The sequence below is a fragment of the Balearica regulorum genome, chromosome 1 (assembly GCF_011004875.1).
Source record: "Balearica regulorum gibbericeps isolate bBalReg1 chromosome 1, bBalReg1.pri, whole genome shotgun sequence".
In the NCBI taxonomy this organism is placed as follows: Eukaryota; Metazoa; Chordata; class Aves; order Gruiformes; family Gruidae; genus Balearica; species Balearica regulorum.
Genome location: NC_046184.1, coordinates 216,315,125 through 216,338,392, shown reverse-complemented (window position 1 = coordinate 216,338,392; position 23,268 = coordinate 216,315,125). Strand labels below are relative to the sequence as shown.

Here is a 23,268-nt window from a genome sequence, read left to right as displayed (position 1 = left end):
GGTGCAGTGTTGTTAAACCCGGGGTGAAATCCCTGTAGGATCAGATGGATCCCACATGCTGGAATCGCATGGCTGCTCAGTGTCTCAGTTTCCCCATCCATGGAGGGGCTCCTGGGACTTGCACCCCTGTGACGATGTCCCTGCTTTCTCTACCCTCCCCAGAGATCAACAACGGCGTGGAGACCACGGACGAGCTGTCTCTCTGCTCCGAGAATGGCTACGCCAACGAGATGGTCACCCCCACAGATCACCGGGACACCAAGCTGCGGATGAACTGAGGGGCTCCGGTCCAACCCTGGCACGTGGCATCCCCCACGTTTGCTCCGGCAGCGAGAGCCATGCTCTCCTGCTTGCTGTGGGATGGGAACCTTTGCGGAACTGCTGGTTGGGCAGAGACCCCTTCCCATACCCCATCACTAGCTGCTCCACCTCCCTGGTTGTGAGGTTGAGGGGCTTGTTTTTGTAAATATGTAGAAAATCTGAATTTTTTTGTCTCTTTTTTTGAGTGTAATTTTTCCAGGGCATGAGTGGAAATACCCTGTTCATTAAATCCTCGACCTTATGGCTGAAGTTATTTGAATCTTGACATGACAGCCTGAGTCCCTTTGGGGGGTTCTGGGAAAAACACGTAGGACGTGTCTCCCCTTTCTCCCCCTTGCCCTGCTCCACTCCTTCCCTTGGTGCAGCGACTGTGTAGCTGAACGTTGTGATGTTCTCGTGAAGTGTTGTTTTTATGTTCTCTTTTTTGTTCGTTTGTTTGCCCCCCCCCCCGCCCTTCCCTTTCCTGGGCAATGAAGTTTTAGCTCTAAAGCAACAGGAGGCTGTTTGGTGGAGAGAAGCTTTCCTAGGAGAGGAGGTAACACTGCTTTTCCCTCCTGAAGTTCAGAGCCAGGGAAGGGGTTGCACTGGCTCAGTCACTTGGGCACCTTCTCCCTGTCCCATCCTCCTTCCCCAAAGTCTGGATGATTGCAGGGGAATGGCCTTCTTGAAATGTCCTGCTGCAGTCTTGAAGGCAAATCCAGACCGTTGGCTGTAGATTGGCCTCTGCTGGCAGCAATGCTTTCCTTTTTTATTCTTTTCCCTCCCCTTTTTTTCTATCTTCTCCCTGAGTTGGGCTCTGTTGGGAGCCCAGATGGCTTGCAAAAAGCAATGCCATGGGCACCATCACTGCTCAGATCTGGCTTAAAGTGCCTGCCACTCCAAGTGGCATTTGCAGTCGCTCCTTGCTTCCCTGTCCTTGCACCTGCGTAGGAAAAGGAGGTGGTGGTGCAGTGTGAGCTTCCCCTTCTCTGGGCCAAGGAGATGCCCATGGGTGAGGGAGTTGTAAATAGTTTGGAAGGTGAAGCAGCCCTGGAGTATAATTTATTCCTGCAAGGAGACCTTTCCTCCTTGCTTTAAAAGCAGGATCTTTAAAGCTGCATGTTCGCGTCCTCCAAAGGAGTGACGGTCTTGCAGCAGATGCTGACGGGCTCGTGAAGGCTAGAGCCTCTCATCAGTGTGTTTCCAATGCAAAAGGCTTTAAACCAAAATCAGAGACCAGAGGTTTAAAAAAAAAAAAAAAAAAAGCTCAGAAACAAAGTAGATCACAGTGAGTTTTATCTCCTCCCTGAAACTCTCAGCTCTGCTCTTGACCTTCAAGGCCTTGTGAAGAGGAGCCTGTTTTTGGGTCACTTTGCTGTTCACACGGAGCCGGTTCCCAAGGCAGCTGAAGCCAGCCGGAAGGCTGCCGGAGCTCTGAATGGGTCTTGGCTCAGTCCCCGTGGCCTTCTGGTGTTGGGTTGTTCCCTTCCTTGCTGGATCTTGGTCGACACAACGTGCAACGTGAGAAATCCCATTGAGTCTGAGCTTCCTTTGAAGCTCGGTGTGAGCCGTGTTGAAAGCGATGGGACTATCAAAGTTGTTTGGAAGGAATGAGAGCTGAGGCTGAGTCTTCAGGTGCTGGCCAAGCTGGGTTGTAGAGCCCATGAGTGGAGAAGTCACCTTGCAGAGGAGAAGGCGGTGTGGGGGATGCAGATGTGTATCACATTTGACACCCAAAGCAGGCTCGGAAAGGTCCAGAAATAAGCCACAATAAAAACAGCCTCGAGCAGTTTGTTCTTGTTTTGGCAGCACTGAACTGCTGTATCTTTAAGCTGTACTCCAGTAGCATTCTGAAACCCCCAAAGTCTTGGGTTTAATGTGTAAGAATTGGGGGCAAAAGTGGCCAACTTATCTATGTCAGAGAAAAATACCCCAATACCCCTATTGATAATGAAAATATGACTTGTGATGCTTTAACAAGCACCTCCTAAGCAGTGCAAAACAAGAATTTAATTCCTTCGCATCTGCCCTGGGTTTTTATGAATGTAAGTGGAATAAGACCCTGGTCCATGCTCCCTCTTACCTTCCCCAAATGCTATTCCTTTTGTATGGTACTCTCTTAAGTCTGTGATACACAGTGTGTTTTTTCTGCAGAACTGCAAGATTTTGGTGGATTTGAAGGCTTTTGAGAACAAAGTTGCTTCTCCTTTTAATGTGGTGCTGTATTGAAACATTCCCGGTGGATTGTCATTGCCAAGTGAGAGATGTTGTTAAATCTCAGCATCTGTTGATAATCACCTGCATGTTCCGTTTCTATCCTTGGAGATGACTTTATTGAAAGGTCAAGTGCTTAAAAGCTTGGAAGTGTTTGAAGCAATCCAACAAAGAGTTGTTTTCATAATTCACTTTTTTCTTTCTTTTTTTTTTATGATGAGACCCAAACTTTATGCGTAATGCACTGACTGTTACCATTATCGTCCTGAATATTTGCTACTTTTTTTTTTGAAAGGATGATACTTTTTTGATGAAAATAGAGCTAGACCAAAATAAACTCTGCAATGCTCTGTGAAATAAACTGTCAGTATTCCCCTGCCAGTCTGTGACATTGTTTTGTGTTCTGGAATCACTTGCAAAATGGTGATGCCTTGATCTTCTCCCTGTGTCTCTGCTTTTTTTGTGCTTCATGAGGAAGCTAAAGATCTGACCAGAGGGAGGTTTGGAGATCTGTCCTTGAGATTGGTACAGTTGTGTTGTCATCAAGAGAAGATGCACCAAGTTGTGTTGTGTGGTCAACATGCCAGAGGGACTGGATGCAATCCAGAGGGACCTGGACAATCTTGAGAAGTGGGCCTGTGTTGAACCTCATGAGGTTCAACAAGACCAAGTGCAATGTCCTGCACGTGGGTTGGGGCAACTCCCTGTACCAATACAGGCTGGGTGATGAAGGGATTGAGAGCAGCCCTGCTGGGAAGGACTTGGGGGTACTGGTGGATGAAAAACTGGACACGAGCCAGCAATGTGCGCTGGCAGTCCAGAAAGCCAACTGTGTCCTGGGCTGCGTGTCCAGCAGCGTGACCAGCAGGTCAAGGGAGGGGATTCTGCCCCTCTGCTCCGCTCTGGTGAGACCCCACCTGAAGTACTGCATCCAGCTCGGGGGTCCCCAGCACAAGAAGGACATGGAGCTGTTGGAGCGAGTCCAGAGGAGGCCACGGAGATGATGGGAGGGCTGGAGCACCTCTGCTCTGGAGACAGGCTGAGAGAGTTGGGCTGGTTCAGCCTGGAGAAGAGAAGGCTGCGGGGAGACCTTAGAGCCCCTTCCAGTCCCTGCAGGGGCTCCAGGAAAGCTGGAGAGGGGCTGGTGACAAGGGCAGGGAGGGACAGGCCAAGGGGAATGGCCTGAAGCTGCAGGAGGGGAGATGGAGATGAGATGGGAGGCAGAAATCCTTCCCTGTGAGGGTGCTGAGGCCCTGGCACAGGTTGCCCCGAGAAGCTGTGGCTGCCCCTGGCTCCCTGGCAGTGTTGAAGGCCAGGTTGGATGGGGCTTTGGGCAACCTGGGCTAGTGGAGGGTGTCCCTGCCCATGGCAGGGGTTGGGACTGGATGGGCTTTGAGGTCACTTCCAACCCAAACCATTCAATGATTCCATGAACCCCAACTCCACCCACCCCTTCTGCAGCTAGCAGTGTTTGGGGCTAAGCTGCTCACACCAAGGTTGCTCAGGTGAAAATTTCCCATTCTCTGGGGCTGGGTGAGTATTGATGTCTCAGTCTGGTGTCATCATGACTGGCTGATGCAAAACAAACTTTACGTACTTTGTATCTTGATATCTCAGCAAAGGTGTGGTGGGGCAATGCTTGCTCCAAGCCCAGTGTCTGCTTGAGCAAGGTGTCTCCTTCATACCATCTTCTATCATCTATGCCCCAACTTGTACTTGTGCTTTGTGCATCAACAGATTGCTGGGGAGCAATCTGACCTTTGAAAGGTCCCTTCCAACCCACACTGTTCCATGATTCTATGGTTCTCTCCTATCCAGGTTTTATAAGACAGTAGCTGAAAAGCTGTTATGTGGACAGGAGCTGACTGCAGACCTGAGTCTTGAACAGTAACTGCGGAATAATTTTTCAGTGTTTGTGGCCACATGGGGACAATGATGCACCCATAGAACCAATCAAGCAGCAGTTTTAAACCAAACAAACGGGAAGCAATTTATTGTTCACACACGTTATGCAAGTCATTGCCCCAGGGTGCTGTGAAGGCCAAAAACCATAAGTAAGTTCAAAGAGGAATAAATGGCTCATACATCCATTAGCACTTATTAAACATAGGAGTCCGGATGCGAGATCCAGCTTGGGAAGTCCCTGAGCAGTTCTTTGCTAAACGTGTATATTAAGGGAAAGGCTTGCTTGGTGCTTGCTTTGTTGTTGGGGGGTGGTTTGGTTGGTTGGTTTTTGTGGGTTTTTTTTTTTTTTTTAATTTATTTATTTATTTATTCTTTACCTCAGGATCTGCTCCCAGCTGCAGACACAGGGTGCTTTGGGTGAGAAGGGGATCTTGTCTGGGTCAGCATGGGATTGTTTTTTTGTTAAGCAGCTGTTTTCTCCAGCTTCTGAATGGCTGCATTTAACTGATAGTTGAAAGGGATTAAAGTAAATACAACACTATCTCACTGGTTGGTGATGGGTAGTCAGTACCGTGTCATGAATTTGACTGGCTCTGGGAATACCATTTGAGTGTTAAATATAAAATTGCCTTAGGGAAAGGGGTAGAGCTCCTGATATCTGCAGTATTGAATAATCCTGAACTGGGGGCTAGTGTTGCTGTGCCCTAGGGAAAGATATTGAAAAGTTGAAAGGATAGAAATGAGAGTCATGTAGGCTGTTTCTGTTATTCAAATAAAAGAGCTGAGGATTGGTTGCTGGCTCTAAGCCCAAGTGGCTTGGGTCAGCCCACATTGTGCTGTTTAACTCTTTTTCTTCCTGTCCAAAACTGTCCTTATGTATGAGAGCTTAGTAGTACAGCTGGGATAATTCTCATGGTATTTGGGAACCTTTCCAGCCCTTTAAATTTGCCAGTAGTGTTGTAGTCCTGGGGTCTGGGAGGTGATGCTGATGTGACCATGCTCTAGGCATACACAGTTTCTTGCCATAAGAAGAATCACTCGTATCTCTGCTAAAGCCTTGATACGATGCAGTGGCTAGGAGCTTTCAAAGTTCAAACTCAGCGTGAAAATTCTAGCTGTAATGCGAGCAGCAGCAGCATGAGGCTGAAGGCTGGTGGTTCTTCTGCACTCTTGGTGCAAGCAACCTCTTCTTGGCTGAAGCTCCTGACCAGGTTTCAAGCTCAGTGTGAGTATTAACCATACGTGAAATAGGAAACCAAGTTGGTTTTTTCCCCCTCTTAAGCCTCTTAGTTTTCTCCCTCTCTTCCTTCTGGACCCTGTTTCTGTCCTAGTTACTTCTCTGCCCTTACTCGTCTACCTGGATCTCCTGCTTCTCTCTCTTCTCTCAGAGGCTGGTGACTGCCCTTCACTTCTGCTAAGTGGCTGAGGGTGAAAAGAGGGTGTCCTGACTTTATCCACGGCAAAGTGGAGCCATGGATGGTGCTGCCAGGAGTGCATAGATAGCTGTCCTGGATAGGATGCTTTTCCTTCTCTTGGGCATGTGGTGGGGAGGTACAGACTACAGCATGACCAAGTCCTAGTGATCATCTCCCTCAAGATGTCTCACCATGGCTCTGTTACCTGATTTATTCAAAACTCTCTTCTACCTTTCCTCTTGTCTTTTGTGTTTTGGGTTTTTTTTTTTTTCCTTGTTTACTCTTTAGCTTAGCTGCATCCCCTCTCTCCTATTCCTTTCTTCTCCTGACATGCATACTCTGCTGCTCCTTCAGGAAGCTTTGGTCCTGCATTCAGAGAGCTTTCCCCAGCAGATGCCTGGAGTTCCTGGTCCTATATACTTGTATTTCCCTTCTGCATCTTTTCAGTGCTTGTGGCTTTGTGCCTAATGGTTTCCATGTGCCAGACATTGAGTATTTTTAATGTGTAGAAGAGATTTACAGTACATTTGGACTCTAATTACTGCTTCTGGTATCTGTATCTACCCAGGGAGAAGACCCAGAACACAGGGAACAAAGGAGACGTTGAGCTCCTGTTCTTGCGCAAGGCGTCCTGCCTCGCAGATGCCCCTTTTGAACACCTCCACATCCTCTTGCAGCTCTCTGAGGTATTTAGTACCCTCAGTTTCAGGCAAAAAGGCCACAAGCGTGGGTTGTAGCACAGCCTTTGCAGAGTGACAGCTGCTTTGGAGCACACTGGCATCACACGAGGAGATGCAGGGCCAAGTGCAGTGCAGTCTGGCTGTAGAAATCTGCTTGATAGGTGACTTGGCATGAGCATGGAGACAGCTGCACCCTGCAAAGCCTTTTCATTGTGTTCATAACTCTTAGTAGCTGCCCTCCACCCCTGGGGCTGCACACACTGCTTGAAGCTGACGTTTGGTTTTGAACAGGTTGGTAGCCCCATGCTCTAGGGCTGCAAGGAGATGACAGCTTTGCAATCTTGCTAAAGTTTCCAACACTCTGGAGACCTTTCTGCTGTGCCCCACGGGACAGGATCAGTGCTGTGCTGCTGTTTGTCCTGATGACCCACTCCCAGACATCTCTAGCTCCATCCGTGTGCAGGTTGCAACCCTGGTTGGTACAGCCTGGCAGTGCCAAGTCTATTAGGGTGGAAGGTCCTAAAAGCAAATTCCCCAACCCTCCCAGACCACTGCAAGGGCTGGGAAACCACAGTCCCTTCCAGGTTGCCAGTGATTCATATGCAAATGTTGGGAGCAAGCAGGATGCCAGCTTGTGCCCTGCATCCCAGCGATGGGAGAGGAGCAGAAAGGAGTCAGCCAGCAAACGTGGCAGTGGTGCCCCACAGAAAGGCAATTTCACTAAGATGACAACATGCAGGGGCTGTTTATTAATATTTCTCTTCTGTCTAGTGTGAAATAATATAAGTTGTTCACAGCAATGCTGGGTAAGGGAGGGAAGGCGGGCTGCATCACATTAGGGGGTTTGACAATCTTCAGCACAAGGGTTACTTTGTGGAGGTTCCCCAGGGCTGCTTTGATCCCCGCTATGAGCATTTAAAAATTCAGCCAACAACTGGGATCGAGTTAGAGGGAAGGGTGCAGAAAGCCACACGGGGCAAACCTCCCCTTCTGTCCTCATCATCCTCATGGACCTAATTACCTAATTATCACACGTTAATGAGGGGGACTGCAGCTCCTCCCTGACCCAATCCGTTCCTGCTCCAGGCGTCTTTTTGCTCACAGAGCCGTATTTTATTTATCGGCTTTACTGTGGTTTCCAGTGAGACGGAGTCTCTATCAAATGAATCGTTCCACCTGGACCTCAATTTGCTCTCCAGATGGCTCAGTCCTCCTAAGCTGCCCTGGTGTGATATATTTTCCCTGAGCTGCGATGGGTTTTCCCTGGGTCCTGGCTCCTCCCTGGCTGGCTGTTATTGACAGCTGCATGGCTAATGCCCTGTAGCTCTCTGGCATGTCATTCAGGAGAAACAAAAGCAGATTTCTCCCCCACCTCTCCGGCAGTGAGGATAAAGGGGATGCTTTTGTGCTTCCCCAAGCTTTGCCGGTGAAGAGCTGAGTGTGCTTTGCAGAGGGGACCTGTCTCTGCGCAGAGCCCCAACGTGGATGGGAGTTCTCCAAGAGGGAAGTTGAGTCTTCGCTAGGTCCTACCTGGAGAACACAACCTGTGGGCCAGGTAATGTTGGACTTCTTGCACTAGCAGCTGGGGAGGCTTGCAAAAAAAAAAAATTAAAAAAAAATAAAATATGCAGCATTTGCTGTGTGGTACTTGGATGGAGAGGGTGACCCAGAGAGGTGTGTGCATGGGTGAGGGTAATGGGGTAAGCCCACTCTTTTTTTGGAGTTGACATCGTTTGTCTCATGGGTAGACAGGAGCGATGTGAGCTGAGGAAGGGCATTTGGATTAATTGGGGAGGGATGGGGGGTGTCTCTTTGTAAGGAGGTCAGCCTGAGCTATTTCTTCCCAGCACTGAGCTGAGCGGAGCTGTGCGTGACTCTGATGGTTTGGAAACCTGTGCGGATCATGGAGAGAAGTGGGGATGTAGATGTGGGTTTTTTTCTTGGCCGGAGCCGCGTGTGTCGGCAAAACGTGTAGTCTGCAGTGCTCTCTGCAAAGGCATCTCTAGAGAACTGCCTTTGTTGTAACTTCCCTGAACCACTTTGAACCGACTAACAGCAGTTCCCTCCTGTACACAGCCCTGAGCACCCGTCAGCGGCATTCGGGGTGTTTAGACCCTTCACCCACTCCCGTGGGATTTCTTAGATATTTAGTTAGGGCTTGTCATGCTGCTTCACTGCTCTTTAGGTCTCTGCAGCTCCCCTGTGTCACGGGCAGAGGTGATTTCCCCTCTGCTGGGGGATTCTGGAGGCACAAAGGATATGGTGACACTTTCTCAGGGTGGTGGTGGCATTGCTGTGCCCCTTTTATTTAACATTCAGCTGGTGAGAGCAGTCGGGCAAGCGCCAGGAGACCCAGGTTCAATCCCCTCCTCACTCTTCCCCCCCCCCCAGCATCTGGGTCTGTGCAATGGTGATGGATCAGGGAAGACTTTTGTGGAGGAGTGGAGGAAACGGGGCAGAGCCAACCTGTTAGTGGGTCTAGGATGGTCGAGGCAATAGTTGAGGGTTTGGGGTCTTTGATTCACTCGCTGTTGTCAGGGAGAGTCAATTCTTGTCACTGTTTCAATGCCAAAATGCTCCTCTGCTTTTCAGACCCCACCTCTGCAGGCAGAGGCCCTTCTCCCCAGGGATTACTCTTTAGAGGTGATCTGGCTGCCTCTCCCCAACTTGAGCAGGGATCACCCTTTTGGATGTGCAGCTCTTTGCACCTGGGTGCTCAGGATGGGTCCTGCTGCTCACGCTGTCAGTGTGAACTGTTGGAGCTCGAATGAGAGAAGTTCACTGTGCAATCACTATGAAGTCCTTTAGGAAAGATTTAAAATCATCTGGAGAACAAATCTAGCAGAAAGGTATGTCAGATGTAGACATCTACCCTGCTTTTGGGCAGGTCCTGTGATAGCTGCCTTTGGCAAATCTTGATCTCACATCCTTACATCTGCTTTTTTTTCCCTGGAATCCAAGATCTGGGGAAACGTAGTGGATAGAAAAAGTCAAAAAGCTGCATTGCTCCCAGCTGGGCTGTACTGTGGAGTGCTTGCCTTTGGCAGGATGAGGAAAGCAGTTCATAAGAGCTGTGAGATGTCAGAAAAAAAAAGAAATGGTGTCAAGGTGTTAGTACAGCGTAGGTTGGGCAAGGCAACTGCCTTAGAAGAAACGTCTCCTAAAAGCAGAAATTTGTCTATTGAGATGGGGTTGGGTTGGAAATACCTTAGTGCCCATCACTGTGCTGTGGTTTGGAGGAAATGTTGGTTACTGAGGAGGAACCACGTGTGCGGATGAAGGGGCAGAGTCTGACTGTATTGTGACTGGAATCTGTGCTGCCTTGTGGCACTGAGAAAGATGCAAAATCACGATGGTGTTGGACATTGCAGTCAAGATATTTTAATAGTGTGCTGTTCTCTTGTCTCCTTCACCACTTCCCAATCAGGATGCATCGAATGATGAAAGAAGAATCAAGTTTCAGGACAAGCAGCCTGGAAAATGTGACACGGGACCCAAGCAAAGAAAAACTGCACATGAAGCTCTGCAGTGGGTCCTGCCATGCTGAGCAAATCCTCCAGACACTAAACTCCTACCGCCAGAGCGGCATCTTCACAGACGTGGTGCTATTAATTGATGGACAAGAATTCCCATGTCACCGTGCCACTTTGTCAGCCAACAGCACGTATTTCCGGGCCATGTTTGGTGGCGATCTCAAGGAAGGCCACCAGAATATCATTAATATCCAGAAGATTTCTGCTTCCACCATGTCTCTCCTTCTTGACTACATGTATGGGGGGAACATTATCATTCAGGAGGACAATGTTGAAGGCATCTTGGAACTGTCTGATTTGCTGCAGATCTCCAAACTCAGAGATGCTTGTGTCACCTTCCTTGAAGGCCAGCTTCACCCATGCAATTGTTTGGGTATCATGAAGTTTGCTGATTCATTCTCCATCGCATCCCTGACAGAAAAGAGCAAGAGGTTCATGCTGGAGTGTTTTGTGGAGGTGTCGTGTCATGAAGAGTTCCTGGAGATGGGTGTGAAGGAGCTGGTTGAGTATCTGTCCGATGAGCAGCTGGTGGTCCCCAAGGAGGAAGTGGTCTTTGAAGCCGTCATGCGCTGGGTACGGCATGACATACCTGCCAGGAAGGGAGCCTTGAAGGACCTCCTTGAGCATGTGCGTCTGCCCTTGCTCGACCCCACCTACTTCCTGGAGAAGGTGGAAATGGATGAACTCATCCAGGACTCAAAGGAGTGCATTCCTCTACTGCATGAGGCCCGCAAGTACTACATCCTCGGGAACGAGGTCAGCTCTTTGCGATCGAGGCCCAGAAGGTAAACTGCAATGTTTCCCTAGACCTACATGGCCTAAGTTCATGGATCTTTGTTTGAGGGAAATTTTTGGGGTTTTTTTTTTTTCCTTTCTTTTCATAGAATGGTTTGGGTTGGAAGGGACCTCAAAGCCCATCTAGTTCCAACCCCCTGCCATGGGCAGGGACACCCTCCACTAGACCAGGTTGCCCAAAGCCTCATCCAACCTGGCCTTAAATTTTCCTCTGATTGCTTCACTTTTGGCATCCCTGTTTCCATAATTGAGGCATTGGAGGTGACTGCCTGGCTTAAAGGATTCCTGTGAAGTTTGTACTAATGCATGTTACACTTTTTTCTGGCAAGAAGTGCTCTAGTCACACTACTCTGGTTGCACAATGATGCTATCCAGATATCTGTCCAGACTAAGAGCAAGAACGGGTGTTTGTAGCTCTTTATTTCTATCTGCTTTCACCAAGGGGTAGAGCACTGGATTGAGACCTGTTTTCCATTCTCAGCTCTGCCACTGCTCTGCTCTCATTTCACCTCTCTGGGTCTCTCTCTCACCTTCTCCAGGCTGTCTGTTGGCAGGAAGGCTTGGGCCAGTCTGTCCTCCTGGCCATCAGCGTGGTGCCTACTCAAAGGCATTGCTGCAGGGACAGGAATTAATGTCCAGGGAAAAAAAGCAATTACTGTCCAGGTGGCTGCCTGGACATACCCAAATTATTATTATTATTTTGTCTTTCCATTGATTTGTTGATGAACAGCAAGAAGATAAAGATGCTGGCCCAGGCAGCTGCAAGTGTAAAGTGAAGGAGACAAAGAAAAAGTGATTTCTATGGGGGTGTGTCTGTGTAAATCTGCACCTTTTTGAAGTTTGGATTTGACCAGCCATGTTTTAAGTCTTTGCTGTTTCTTCATGGTGCTGCAGGTCCCTTAGGGTGTGCTTGGTCAGAGTGCTGATGGATGCCCCTGCTCTAGGGTGGGTTGCCATATCAAACTGAGTTGGTTTGCAAGGCTTCCCGTCCTTTTCCAGAGGACACTCGTGACCACGGGGCTGCAGGACCAGGTTCTTCTGTACTCGTTGGGCTGAAGAGCAGGAGAGCATATTTTTTGCTGCTCAGCGGAGCATCCATCCTGGGCAGAAGGACAGAGGTTGCCCCAGTGCATCTCAGAAGTCCCTGCCTGGCATTTTAGGGCATGTTTCTGTTAGGTGGAAGAGATGGTTTGACACATCATCTCTGTGCTGAGTACCACAACAGGCTATTACATATAGAACTGCTCCACTACAGCGTCCACAGTGACCTCCTCAAGGATGCGAACAGCTAAAATTCACTGGGGATAAATCCCACTCCCCAGCATTCACATTTTACCTCCTTCCTTTTACAGCTTTGGTCTTAAGTGAATTGTCTCAGCCTGCACAAGCCATGGCAGAGGGATTGGACTGAGTCTTTCAAATCCTCTTTCACCCTCCTCTGTCCTCTCCCCTCCCACAGAGCCGTTCCTCTCTTGCCACCTACTAGTTGGCAGGATTTTCCTTCCCCTGCTGTCTGTCTCGTCTGCTCGCTGCTATTAGGGCTGGAGAGAGTGAGATTTCCTGGAAACACGTCTCTCTCCAGGCAGAGAGCTTGCCGCAGGCGGGCTGCCAGGAACAGCTTTCCACGCTCATGGCTGTGCCTTGAAGATTAGTCTTGATTGTGCTGGAAGGGGGAGGGTGAGTGGTAGGAGGCAATCTCACGAAGGACTTTTAAAGGTCATTCCCATTTTCTTTCCCTATGCAGTTTGGACCCCTTCCCACCCAAGCTGAGAGGTGCCTTTGATTTGAATGTGCAGACAAAAGGGAAAGGAGAGGACCCTGCTCTATCTATTGGCTGTGCTGCCAATCCTACATAGGATGGGAGGGATGGTGGAAAGGAGTTACCTGGCCTGGGGACTTACCCATGCCTTTCATGGTCTAGGTTCATGGAGCTGGCAGAAGTCATAATCGTCATTGGAGGCTGTGATAAGAAAGGCCTTCTGAAGCTGCCCTTCACAGACCTCTACCACCCGAAGAGCAGGCAGTGGACAGCCCTTTCCAGCGTGCCTGGCTACACCAAGTCAGAGTTTGCTGCCTGCACACTGAAGAATGATGTGTACATATCAGGTGAGATGCTCTGGACCAGGTAGTCCTTTCCTGGTTGCAAAGAACAGCATGACCTCTGCTTGGACAGCCACTCCTTAGGTCTATTCACTAGGACTCATTCACATGCATCCCAGATTTGGAGCAAAGTCACTTGGTGACGTTTTTCCTTATGTGGTTTGGATTTTGCTGTCCCAAGGAACAATTTCACTTTTGAGGGGGAGGATGGCAGTATCAAAAAAACCCTTTCTCTCCTGTTGGGCGTCTGTCAAAAGTGTTCAGCTATGGAATAAGCTGGTTTTGGTGTGTGCTGTCAGACAGGTTTTCCTAAAACATCAGTGTCTCCTACCTGTCCCTCACTTAAAATATAATGCCTATCAGATGAGTTCTATATAAGGGATAGACCAGTGTAACAAGTGCCTTGAAGTCCAGACAGTATCTCCCTTGGGAAGCCGAGTTTACATGGCCATAACCCAATAACTGTATTCTGGCCTAAATTGTTCCATTGCATGGAGGAACTGTGCAATATTGTGGTGTAGTGAGGTGATGGGACTGTCCTTGGGATTGCACCAGCCCTCCATCACTCTGTCTTTCAGGAGGACACATCAGCAGTAACGATGTTTGGGTGCTGAGCTCCCAGCTGAACGTCTGGATCAAGGTTGCTTGTCTGCAGAAGGGTCGATGGAGGCACAAAATGGCAACACTTCAGGGCAAGGTAGGCAATGGCCTGAATTTTGGAAGAAGCCATGTGGAGCACTGTCCTCTTCTTCTCCTGCTGCCCTGTACAATGAGAAACTGTTAGTCAGTGTTTGTCTTCTGGGTCATTTAGAGATGGAATTGATGGGAGAACAACTAGGACATAACCAAGACATCATTGGTTTCAGTTGGGTGTGTGTTGTCACCTGAAGTAGTCACAAATAATTTGTAGCAATAAGATCTGCCGTGGGATGGTGCAAGACTTCTGCAGATAGCTGTGTTGTGTTTGGGTGAAAGCTATACAGTGTGGGGTGTTGCACAGGATCATAGAATGGTTTGGGTTGCGAGGGACATTTAAAGGTCATCTAATCCAAGCCCAAGGCTTTACCGTGGCTTAGTGTCTGTTCTTCTGGCAAAGTCCTAGCCTCCCCTCACGTACACCATGACAGTGTAGCCCATTACTGAGTCCAGGAGTTTCTAATTGCCTTGCTTTGCTCCTTTTGTGGCAGATCTACGCTGTGGGAGGCTTTGATGGTTTTTACCGCCTCTCCAGCGTGGAGTGCTATGACACCTTCTCCAACAGCTGGTCAACCTTGGCCCCGCTGCCTCAAGCTGTGAGCTCGGCGGCTGTGGTCTCCTGTCTGAACAAGCTCTACGTGCTGGGCGGTGCTGTGGATGACACCGCTAACACCGACAAGGTATTGCTGGGGCATCAAGAATGGACAGAGACTTAAAAAAGAAGGTTTTCCAGGGAACATGGAGGGAAATGGGGTTGTCCTTAAGCTACAAGAATGCCTTTTTTTTTTTTTTTTGAAGACTAATGAAGGCTCCCTTATAATAAGATGACAAGTCATACATTTAAATGGAAGCCAATGAGCCAAGAGACCAGAGAGGGAAGGTATCAGGAGTAGACAGTATATTAGACATGGTTTTTAGTAAAGCCTGCTCTGTTCTGAAGCCTGGTGAGCCCTGAGGCACCACAGGAATAAACCTCTGACACTGTGGGCATTCACTTCAGACAAGTAGCAACAGTAGTAGCAGCCTGGAGGAGACCTCTGCAAGCCAGATGTGATGCTTCTGGTCTCCTGTACCACAGGAAGAGCCATCAGTCATTGTCAGCTCCATGTCTGAACACTTAACCATGCGCTGTCTGGGTCAAGGACAGCCACTCTGGAGGCTTGTAGTTTGTCTGGGAGACTTGAATGCAAGAGGGAATGCTAGAACCCCTCACCCCTTTGCTCACTGCTTTGGTCTCTGGGTGTTGAAAGCTCCCATCCATGTTTCTGTCCCCATGCACTTTTATTTCTAGTGAATAGCAGCTTCATCCAAGCAGGGAGATGTGGTAAATTCTTGTTCCCATAGCTGTGTTTCTCCTCCCAGGTCCAGTGTTACGATCCAGAGGACAACAAGTGGACGCTCTTGTCTCCCACTCCTTTTTACCAGAGGTGCATCAGTGCCGTCTGCTTGGACAACATAATTTACGTTGTAGGTGGACTCCTCAGTAAAATCTTCAGCTATGATCCAAGGAAAGACAGCTGGCGAGAAGTGGCCACCCTCCCTGGGCCGCTGGTAAGGAAGAGGTTTAGGAAAGAAGCTCGGAACCTTCCCTCTCTCTCTAGAATAGCAGCCATCTGTGCTTTGCTGAGTTTGAAGGCAAGGAAAATACATTGTGGGTTGGCTCTGAGCATGTGAACGTGACCTCTGCAGAGCAAGTCAATATGTACTCGCCATCAGTGTCCATACTACTTGGAGGATGTCTCTCCTACAGCAAACCCAAGTTTTCTTGCTGAGGCTGGGTCTACACTAGTTATTAATGCCAGAGGAGTGGATCTGTAGGGTGAAACCATTAGTGTTGAGGACCTGTTCTCCACGCTATGTGTTTCAGGGTTATACTGGCTCTAGTCTGGTCTGTGGATTGAACCATGGACCAGTGGTGGCTGTGTAACTTGGTTTAGTGTCATCACAGTTTTGCACTCCAAAGCCTTGCTGCAATGTGAGCTGTGGCACAGTGAAGACGAATGACGGGACACATCTCATCCCGATCTGAATTAAAATGCCCGTGTAAGTGGCTTTCAGAGGGAGGTGCTGGCTGGCTCTGGGCTCTTAGTGAGCTTGTGCTGTGCTTGAGGGACTGCCAGAAACAGCAACGCTCCCATCATTGGCTTGAAGCATTTCAAGTGCCTAAACTTTTACTGAAATAGTAAGATTGCAGCACCCCAAGAACCAGACATCACTTATCTTACCTACTTTTTCTCCCTTCTGCTGGGCAGGTGAGAGTTGAGCCCGTTGCAATGACTCACCCCCCCTGCTCAGACCCATTGCCTAAAGCTAGAGGCTTGCTCCTCAGCTCTTGGGCTTTCCTTCTGCTTTCCAGGAGAGCTGTGGCCTGACAGTGTGTGGAGGGAAGATTTACATCCTGGGTGGCCGAGACGAGAATGGGGAAGGCACGGACAAAGCGTTCACTTTTGACCCGGTAACGGGGAGCGTCGAGCAGCAGCCGCCGCTGCAGCGCTGTACCAGTTATCACGGCTGCGTGACCATCCTGCAACGCATGAACAGATGACCACGGGGCGCCAACTGCATCCACCTCCCACCCAGGGCTTCCTCTTGAGACAGTGACCACCCAGCATGTGGACAGACGTCTCATTTTTGTGCAGGGTAGGGCAATACAAGCTACTGAAGACGATGTGCTCCAGCCAGCGCCTGAGCAGCCTCTGTTTTGTTTTTCCTGGCCTCATGATGCCAGCGGCTTTGATCCTGATCTAGGTCAGAGGATGAAAGGGTGCTGGGCTGTGTGAAGCTGCATCTCAGACCTTGCCACAGTAAGATTCAAGTATCCCTGCAGCCCCTGGAACTACTGAAGTCGACCTTTACTTAGGTTTTTCTGTCTGTAGATTAGTTTTCTGTTATGTTGGCAACAGGAGCAAGGACACGTATTTGCTCCTTTCTGATGCCCAAGACTATTGCAGTAACAATTGCAGTCACGGGATCCAATTCTTTAGCTAAAGCTATCAGGTATTTGTGTATTTTGCTCTGTAGAACCCTGTATCAAACCACGCCGGTGACCTAAATGGCCATGAATGTCCATGAACTAGTCCCGTTACAGTGCAGAGCTGAGATTGAGACTTCAAAGCTGATATCCCAAGAAAATTTCTCAAGTAAATCCCCAAAAGCCTGCTTAAATAGTCCAAGCTCTGACTCCATTCTGCACATGCTGTATGAGAGTCTATTTCCCTAAAGTACAGAGTGCCGTCTCTTTTCACACATGTTCTGTGGTTGGACTGCTGTCTCACTGTGTCTTTGTGAATACTGTGACAATGATTAATGTAGCCAAGAGTTCCTTCTTTGGAAAGCAGTGGTAGGGGAATATTAATGTGTAGGAATTAAGCATGAAGACCTGAAGTATGGTAGCCACAGAATCACATCTGGCTCATTTTGGCTCTGGAGTATGCGAGCAAGTATTAAAATAAACTCAATATTTAACAGATTTGATACAGAGTCCCTGGGAGCCTGAATGTGCAGCTCATTTCGAGTGCAAGCATTCAATGACGCAGACTGCCTTGCTCCAAGCCACTTGCTCTCAGGTCTAGAAACGATTCTGAGCACATTCAGTTTGGTAGAATAGCCATAGCTTTTGATGTCAGTGTCTTTAGTCCATGACTGGAACTGGTAATTTCTGATGGGTCCAAGTAAATGTTCTTGTTGTTTGATTAGGGACTTAGTTGCTGCCAAATGTAGAGTGGGATCTCTTAAAAACTCCCAGTGCTTGTACATTGCAGGGTGCACCCCTCTACAGCAGGCTGCTGGCTGGCTGCTGTTTTCTCTGCATCTTCCTTTCCTCACCCCAGTGATGACCTCTTTCTGAAGTAGAGGAAACAGTGATGTCCACTGGCCCCTTTTCAGGGCCTTTTAATCATCTTAAACCTCCTGGTTTTGCCTGTTTCCCCCCATATCGCTGGGTTTTATATGGTCCTCTTTAGTACTTCTGTTTTCTATCAACTCTGAGAAGTTCACCTCTTCTTCATGATGATATCAGATTTGCATGTAAAACATGGCAAGAAGAAGAACCCTTCTTCCCTGCTGAAGAACCAAAATTGGCTGTAACCTGGGGGTGGGGTGGGATACGATTTCCTCTTCTCATTAGGAAATGTGTGCTCTTGCATTGCCCAAGTGACGAGCAAGGTGTTTCATTGCATGAAAAGTACCTTACGCTCCTTGTAGTCATGTCTGGAAAGTCTCATATCACAGCCATCTTGTTTGTTAAGGTGCACTATTTGGACATTCTCAACCTCAAATTCTCCTCATGGCTCATGCATGTGGGTTAGCCCTTTTGTCAGATCATGAGCAGCACAATGTGTCCTTTAAGCAATATAAAGGAGATTCAGTGCTGGTATAGGTTATTCCCATGAGGAGAGAAAAAGGAAATTCATGCTAGTAAAAGGCAATTTTATTTGCAATCAAATTGCATCCATAGTTGGGTCTTTAATGAGAATGGAGATTTCAGGAGAAACTGGCACCTTTCCTTCAGTTAGTTAAATTGGCACAAAAGAAAGTGTGAACATGTCAACCCATGCTGTGATAGCCTTCTGGGTCAGAGAGACCTTTATCCTCTTATAGTCTGATTTCCTGAGGACCACAAATCACAGTCCACCTCTCTTACTGTTCCCCTGTGCATTAAGCGATTCACCGCTTTGGTATGGGCACCCTTCAAAGTGTGTGGCTTGGGACCCAGCAGCTCCACCTCGTCCCATGATTCATATGGCCAAGGAGGTTCTTAATTCTCCACAGACTGTCCCATTAGCATGTCCTTCCTCTTGCTCTGCACTTTGGAAAACACTGCTGGTGTTTCAAGAGAATAAGTGCACCCAAAGCTTGCAAGGGCACGTGTTGAACAAAGTCTGCTCAGCTGAGGATGGTGAACGTCACAAGGAATCGGGTCTTGTAAAAGCACGGTCCTCATGTCAAATTTCTGCCTTGCCTAAGATATATAGTATAGGGCTGTGAACACAGATGTATCCTGCTTGCCTGCTGGCAGGTCTTCGTGCTCTTGGTCTTGAAAATAACATAATAATATATTTGGACATAGAAATAGCCTTGATAGGAAAAAGAAAGAGTTTTGCAGTTGCACTTAAAACTTCTCTTTCCAGATTTTCCTAATGCCTCCTGGAAGCCTCTTGCCATACTTCACACCTTATTCCTGTAGAGGTAAGCACACTCAAAAGGGTAGAAGGCATTCTTGTCAGCTTTCCCGTGTGCTTTTGACATGTGTGATGTGTTGCAATAGGTGTAACATGGTGGTGGAAGTTGTGGCATAGATACGAAAACATTTCCCTTGTTCTTAGTCCTGATATTCGTTGTACCACTGAAATGTGTTTGTATTTTGTAAAGGCTGTGGGCATGCAGGGGAGGGTTAGGGAAGGAATTTAACTTGGTTTTATTTAGAAATAAATATCTACCTTGACTCCTAAGTGCTTTTGCTGCAGGAATTTAATTTGTGCATATTGCTTCATGGCATTCCAAAAATATATTGTTGATGGAGCATCAGAGGAGCTTTGGGAGTGCCATCCTTCAGTGTCCTAGCCTTTGTCTGGAATACCTGAATTCTCAGTCTAAGCAAGGAGGAAGTTCAAGGTATTGCTCTTTTGTCTGCAGGGAATGGTATTTTTAACTATTAGATGGAGTCATGGCCCAGTCAGTGTGGAGAAGGTGCTTGGATCATTCAAACTCAGCTGAAGGATGGGGAAACTTTTACTCGTATTTTGGAATGGAGGAAAGAGTATTTCTAGGAAAAAAAGAAAAATTATTTGTCTTGGCTGATTCTTGCTCTTCCTTGGTGCAGCAGAAGAACACAAAGCATGAAACTGCCACTACAATCTGCTTCAGTTTCTGAGAAGACTTTTCTCGGACCACATATAAAGCACCTCCTTGCTGTGTTTGCAGTAATGCACAGACTTGCTGTGGGAGCTCTGTATAGCAAAAGATGTAGAAGAAAGTAGTGATCATCTGCAAAGCATGTGCAGTAGTTTCAGTTTTATGCATTTAAGCTTTTAAAAACAAAATAAATGACTCGGTTTTTTTTCTCTCTCCCCCCCCCCCCCCCCCCCCCAAACAGTGTCTGTCAATCACTTCCAAGTAGTACCTAAACCATCCCTTCCTCCCCCCATCCTTTTGGTTTTCATGCTGCCTCTCTCAGCAGTTACGTTATTTTGGGTGTGTTTGCACTTTGGCCAGGAGCCAGAGGGAAGAAAAAGCTTTTTGTAAACAAATCACATGGATGGTGTAGACAGCAAGTTCTTCAGGGACTGGTAACGTTTGTCCATAACACTCAAAGTAGGAGAATTATAAATAACCTGGAGGACAGGGCTGCTGAGGAAAGCAAGGCGAACCGCTTGGTAGCCTTTGCTACCTAGTAAAAAAATCTTTTTCATGAAGGTGAATGACATGATGCAACTAGGCAAGAAACAAATGCCACCCAGAGCTAGAGAAGGGTCCTGTGGACAAGGGTCCAGAGAGGGATTTGGTGGCTAGAGTGGAGAAGCAGCTGAAATAGTTTCCTGTGTGACCTGTTAGCAGAGATGTGATTCTGGGACGTGTGAGCAGAGGGATGACATCAGAGGGCTGCACTGGATCACTGTTGTCATTGCAGTGGAGAAGGGACTGTGGGAGCAGATCCACTTGGTGGAGCACATGAAAATCCTGAGGAGCAGAGTAGAGTCACCAAAATTATTCAGGACTGGGATAAGGATCACATTGTGCTCAGTCTGTGATATTTAGCAGAAAGAAGGCACAGACACTTTTGATATCAAGTCTTGATGACCTGAGTGTCATGTAGGTGCCTTCACAGACATTGCTGGGTCCTCCAGTTTCCCAGCAAGCAAAACCCAATCGTGGGAAGATCAAGTCATATAAATCTAAATGAGGGTTTATATATCTGAGCGGAGGTTCATAAGCTTCAGCTTTCACCAATCAGAAAGTCCAGTGTACTCCTCAAAGATAGAAACTGGAGCCTCCTCCAAAGTCACTAGGGAAAAGTGGCACCTCTGAAGAGTGAGTCAAGCCCCTTACCTTAGATGTGTCTCTTGAAGCAAGATGAATAGACCACTGGAGCTGCTTCTCTGTCGGTGGACTTGAGGGGACACCTTGAATGACTACTTTGAAGTAGCTACCTAACCTTCAGGTGGAAAAGGCTTCCTTTAGGAGCAAGCCTCTCTCCTACCCTGCAAGTCCTTTACATCAAGACTACATGCATTCTTGAAAGAGATGTTTTAGTTCTACCCAAATTATTATGCTCTTGGGAACTGTGATAAATGAAGGAGGAATTATAGAACTTGTCTCAAAGAAAGTTTGAACCTGCTCTTGCATGGAGTGAAACCATCTGCCTCCAGTTCTGGTCTGCTGTGGCATGATGAGGTCACTAGTCTGTGCTTTGGCAGGAGGTGAGAGCCAGCAGTGCAGTGGGCACCTCGGGGAATATTTTTCGCCACCCAGTGCTCTCTCTGCAATGCAAGGCTGAGAGAGCTGCATTCGGGCAAAGCTTTGTCACAGGAAGCTTACTCAAGGCTTACTCATGGGAGATGAGCTCCCCACTGTTTTGCCTTGGACAAATGGTCTCTGTCTGAGTCTGTGGAAGTCAGTGGTGGGCTTAGCCCATCCCTGAGACTGCCATTGACTTGCCATCTACCTGTGACACTGCCACTGGTCATAGAAACGATTTCATCCTCTCACTTCCCATGCTGCCCTTTCACCTCTCTCAAGCCCCAACCTTCTTTCCCAAATTTTGTCTTGTCACATACAGGCTTGGCCTCCAGAGATATGTCACTTCCGCCGTGACATCCTTCTGGGCTGCTTTTCCTATTCCTGTTCCTTCTTGCCCGACCACTTCAGGCCTGATGCATGTGCTGTCTCTAATGAATCCAGCTTATTTGCTCATATGGTAATTGTTGTTTTTAAAACACAGAGCATCTCCTCAGCATGAATGCGTCAGGGCATCACTACGCCTCAGCCCCTGGAGATGCTGAAGCTGTCTTTGCATTTAGCTGTCCAGCTGGCAGGAGATGATAGCATCATGGGGCAGGAGAGCAGTGCTCAGGGATGTAAGCATCTGAAAGGATGAGGTAGTGCTGATTAACTCAGATTAAGGGTCACAATAGCCAGCTGGGAACTGGTGGGCAGAGATAATAGCAGTTTCAGTGGCTGCCTCTCCAGCTTTAAATATTCCTGTAAGAAGGAAGGGGAGGTGGGAACTGTGTCAGATTTATTGCAAGGTTGATGTGACCAGATTTATTTCCTATTAAATACAAATAACGGTACGACCAGCAGCATCATTCAGACCCAGTACTTGGCTTCAAATTCCCACTTCACGTGGAATAAGATGTTTACCAGTTTTCAGTGATAAGGATTGAATCCTGCTTTTAAGACAGGATTCACTGCAGCTCTTCGTGGATGCAAGAGCTAGGTTGTGTGTATAGCCACAACAGGGGTTGTCCAGCTGTTGGGCTTCATGTGTTGGTTCTCAACTACTTCATCTCACATATGGTGCAGTGGCACCTGGGAGAGCTTGTGCCTGAATGCAAGGAGAGGATTCCCAAGTCCTGAGACTCAGTACCAAGCAGCAGCTGATATTTTATGGCCTATATACTGCTTTTCACCCTGTGGCCATACAATATCCCAGGGTAGACTGAGAACTATTGCAAAGTAGAGAAAAAAAGTATTCCTAGGCATGCGAACAGAAAACAAAACTGGGTGACCTAAAAATCCTAAACATTTAAAGTTGAACTAAATACTTAGTTACTTGAAAGGCAGAGAGTTATGCTGAGAGCCTAGATCCTCTGGAAGCTTTGATGGTCTCTAGGTATTCCCTTCACTGATTTACATGTGTCTTGGATTAACAAGAATGAAAAATGCTGGTTTAACAATCTCAGCCATCTAGGAAGTGATCAAAATCTTAAAATTATACCTGAAGAATGAAACAAAAGAGAGGGCAGCTTCCTCTGCAGGGAAGGTGAGGGACTTGGTGCTTTGTTACAGAGCAATCTGTTGACGCACAAAGCACAAGTTGGGGCATAGATGATAGAAGATGGTATGAAGGAGACACCTTGCTCAAGCAGACACTGGGCTTGGAGCAAGCATTGCCCCACCACACCTTTGCTGAGATATCAAGATACAAAGTACATAAAATTAATTTTGCATTAGCCAGTCATGAAGGCACCAGACTGAGACACCTATATTCACCCAGCCCCAGAGAATGGGAAATTTTCACCTGAGCAACCTTGGTGTGAGCAGCTTAGCCCCAAACACTGCTAGCCGCAGAAGGGGTGGGTGGAGTTGGGGTTCATGGAATCATCGAATGGTTTGGGTTGGAAGGGACCTCAAAGCCAATCTAGTGCCACCCCCCTGCCATGGGCAGGGACACCCTCCACTAGCCCAGCTTGCCCAAAGCCCCATCCAACCCGGCCTTCAACACTGCCAGGGAGCCAGGGGCAGCCACAGCTTCTCGGGGCACCCTGTGCCAGGGCCTCAGCACCCTCACAGGGAAGGATTTCTGCCTCCCATCTCATCTCCATCTCCCCTCCTGCAGCTTTAGGCCATTCCCCTTGGCCTGTCACTCCCTGCCCTTGTCACCAGCGCCTCTCCAGCTTTCCTGGAGCC

The 23,268-nt window shown here is 48.0% G+C and overlaps 2 protein-coding genes across 8 annotated transcripts in view; both read left to right on the top strand.

Moving 5' to 3' along the window:
• The window catches only part of GDPD5 (glycerophosphodiester phosphodiesterase domain containing 5), a 171,041-nt gene extending 170,461 nt beyond the window's left edge, over nt 1-580 (top strand). For all 7 annotated transcript variants that reach the window (XM_075742605.1, XM_075742602.1, XM_075742604.1 and 4 more), the window contains one exon: nt 163-580. In XM_075742605.1, coding sequence (XP_075598720.1) covers nt 163-278 — 116 coding nt within the window. In that variant the 3' untranslated portion in view covers nt 279-580. The remainder of the gene's footprint in view (nt 1-162) is intronic.
• Nucleotides 581-7,644: 7,064 nt separating this feature from the next.
• On the top strand, nt 7,645-19,701 carry KLHL35 (kelch like family member 35). The gene is made up of 7 exons (XM_010313716.2): nt 7,645-8,069; nt 9,942-10,832; nt 12,764-12,948; nt 13,521-13,639; nt 14,130-14,318; nt 15,001-15,189; nt 15,995-19,701. The coding sequence occupies exons 2-7, from the start codon at nt 9,943-9,945 to the stop codon at nt 16,181-16,183; spliced, it is 1,761 nt and encodes a 586-aa protein (XP_010312018.1). The 5' UTR covers nt 7,645-8,069; nt 9,942; the 3' UTR covers nt 16,184-19,701.
• The last annotated feature ends 3,567 nt before the right edge of the window (nt 19,702-23,268 follow it).

What these genes read in the sequence shown, in the direction of transcription:
- KLHL35 (XM_010313716.2), top strand. Translation starts at nt 9,943, where the DNA reads ATGCATCGAATGATGAAAGAAGAATCAAGTTTCAGGACAAGCAGCCTG. An exon ending in TGGCAACACTTCAGGGCAAG is followed by an intron (nt 13,640 to 14,129) that starts GTAGGCAATGGC and finishes CTTTTGTGGCAG; the next exon opens with ATCTACGCTGTGGGAGGCTT. An exon ending in CCACCCTCCCTGGGCCGCTG is followed by an intron (nt 15,190 to 15,994) that starts GTAAGGAAGAGG and finishes TCTGCTTTCCAG; the next exon opens with GAGAGCTGTGGCCTGACAGT.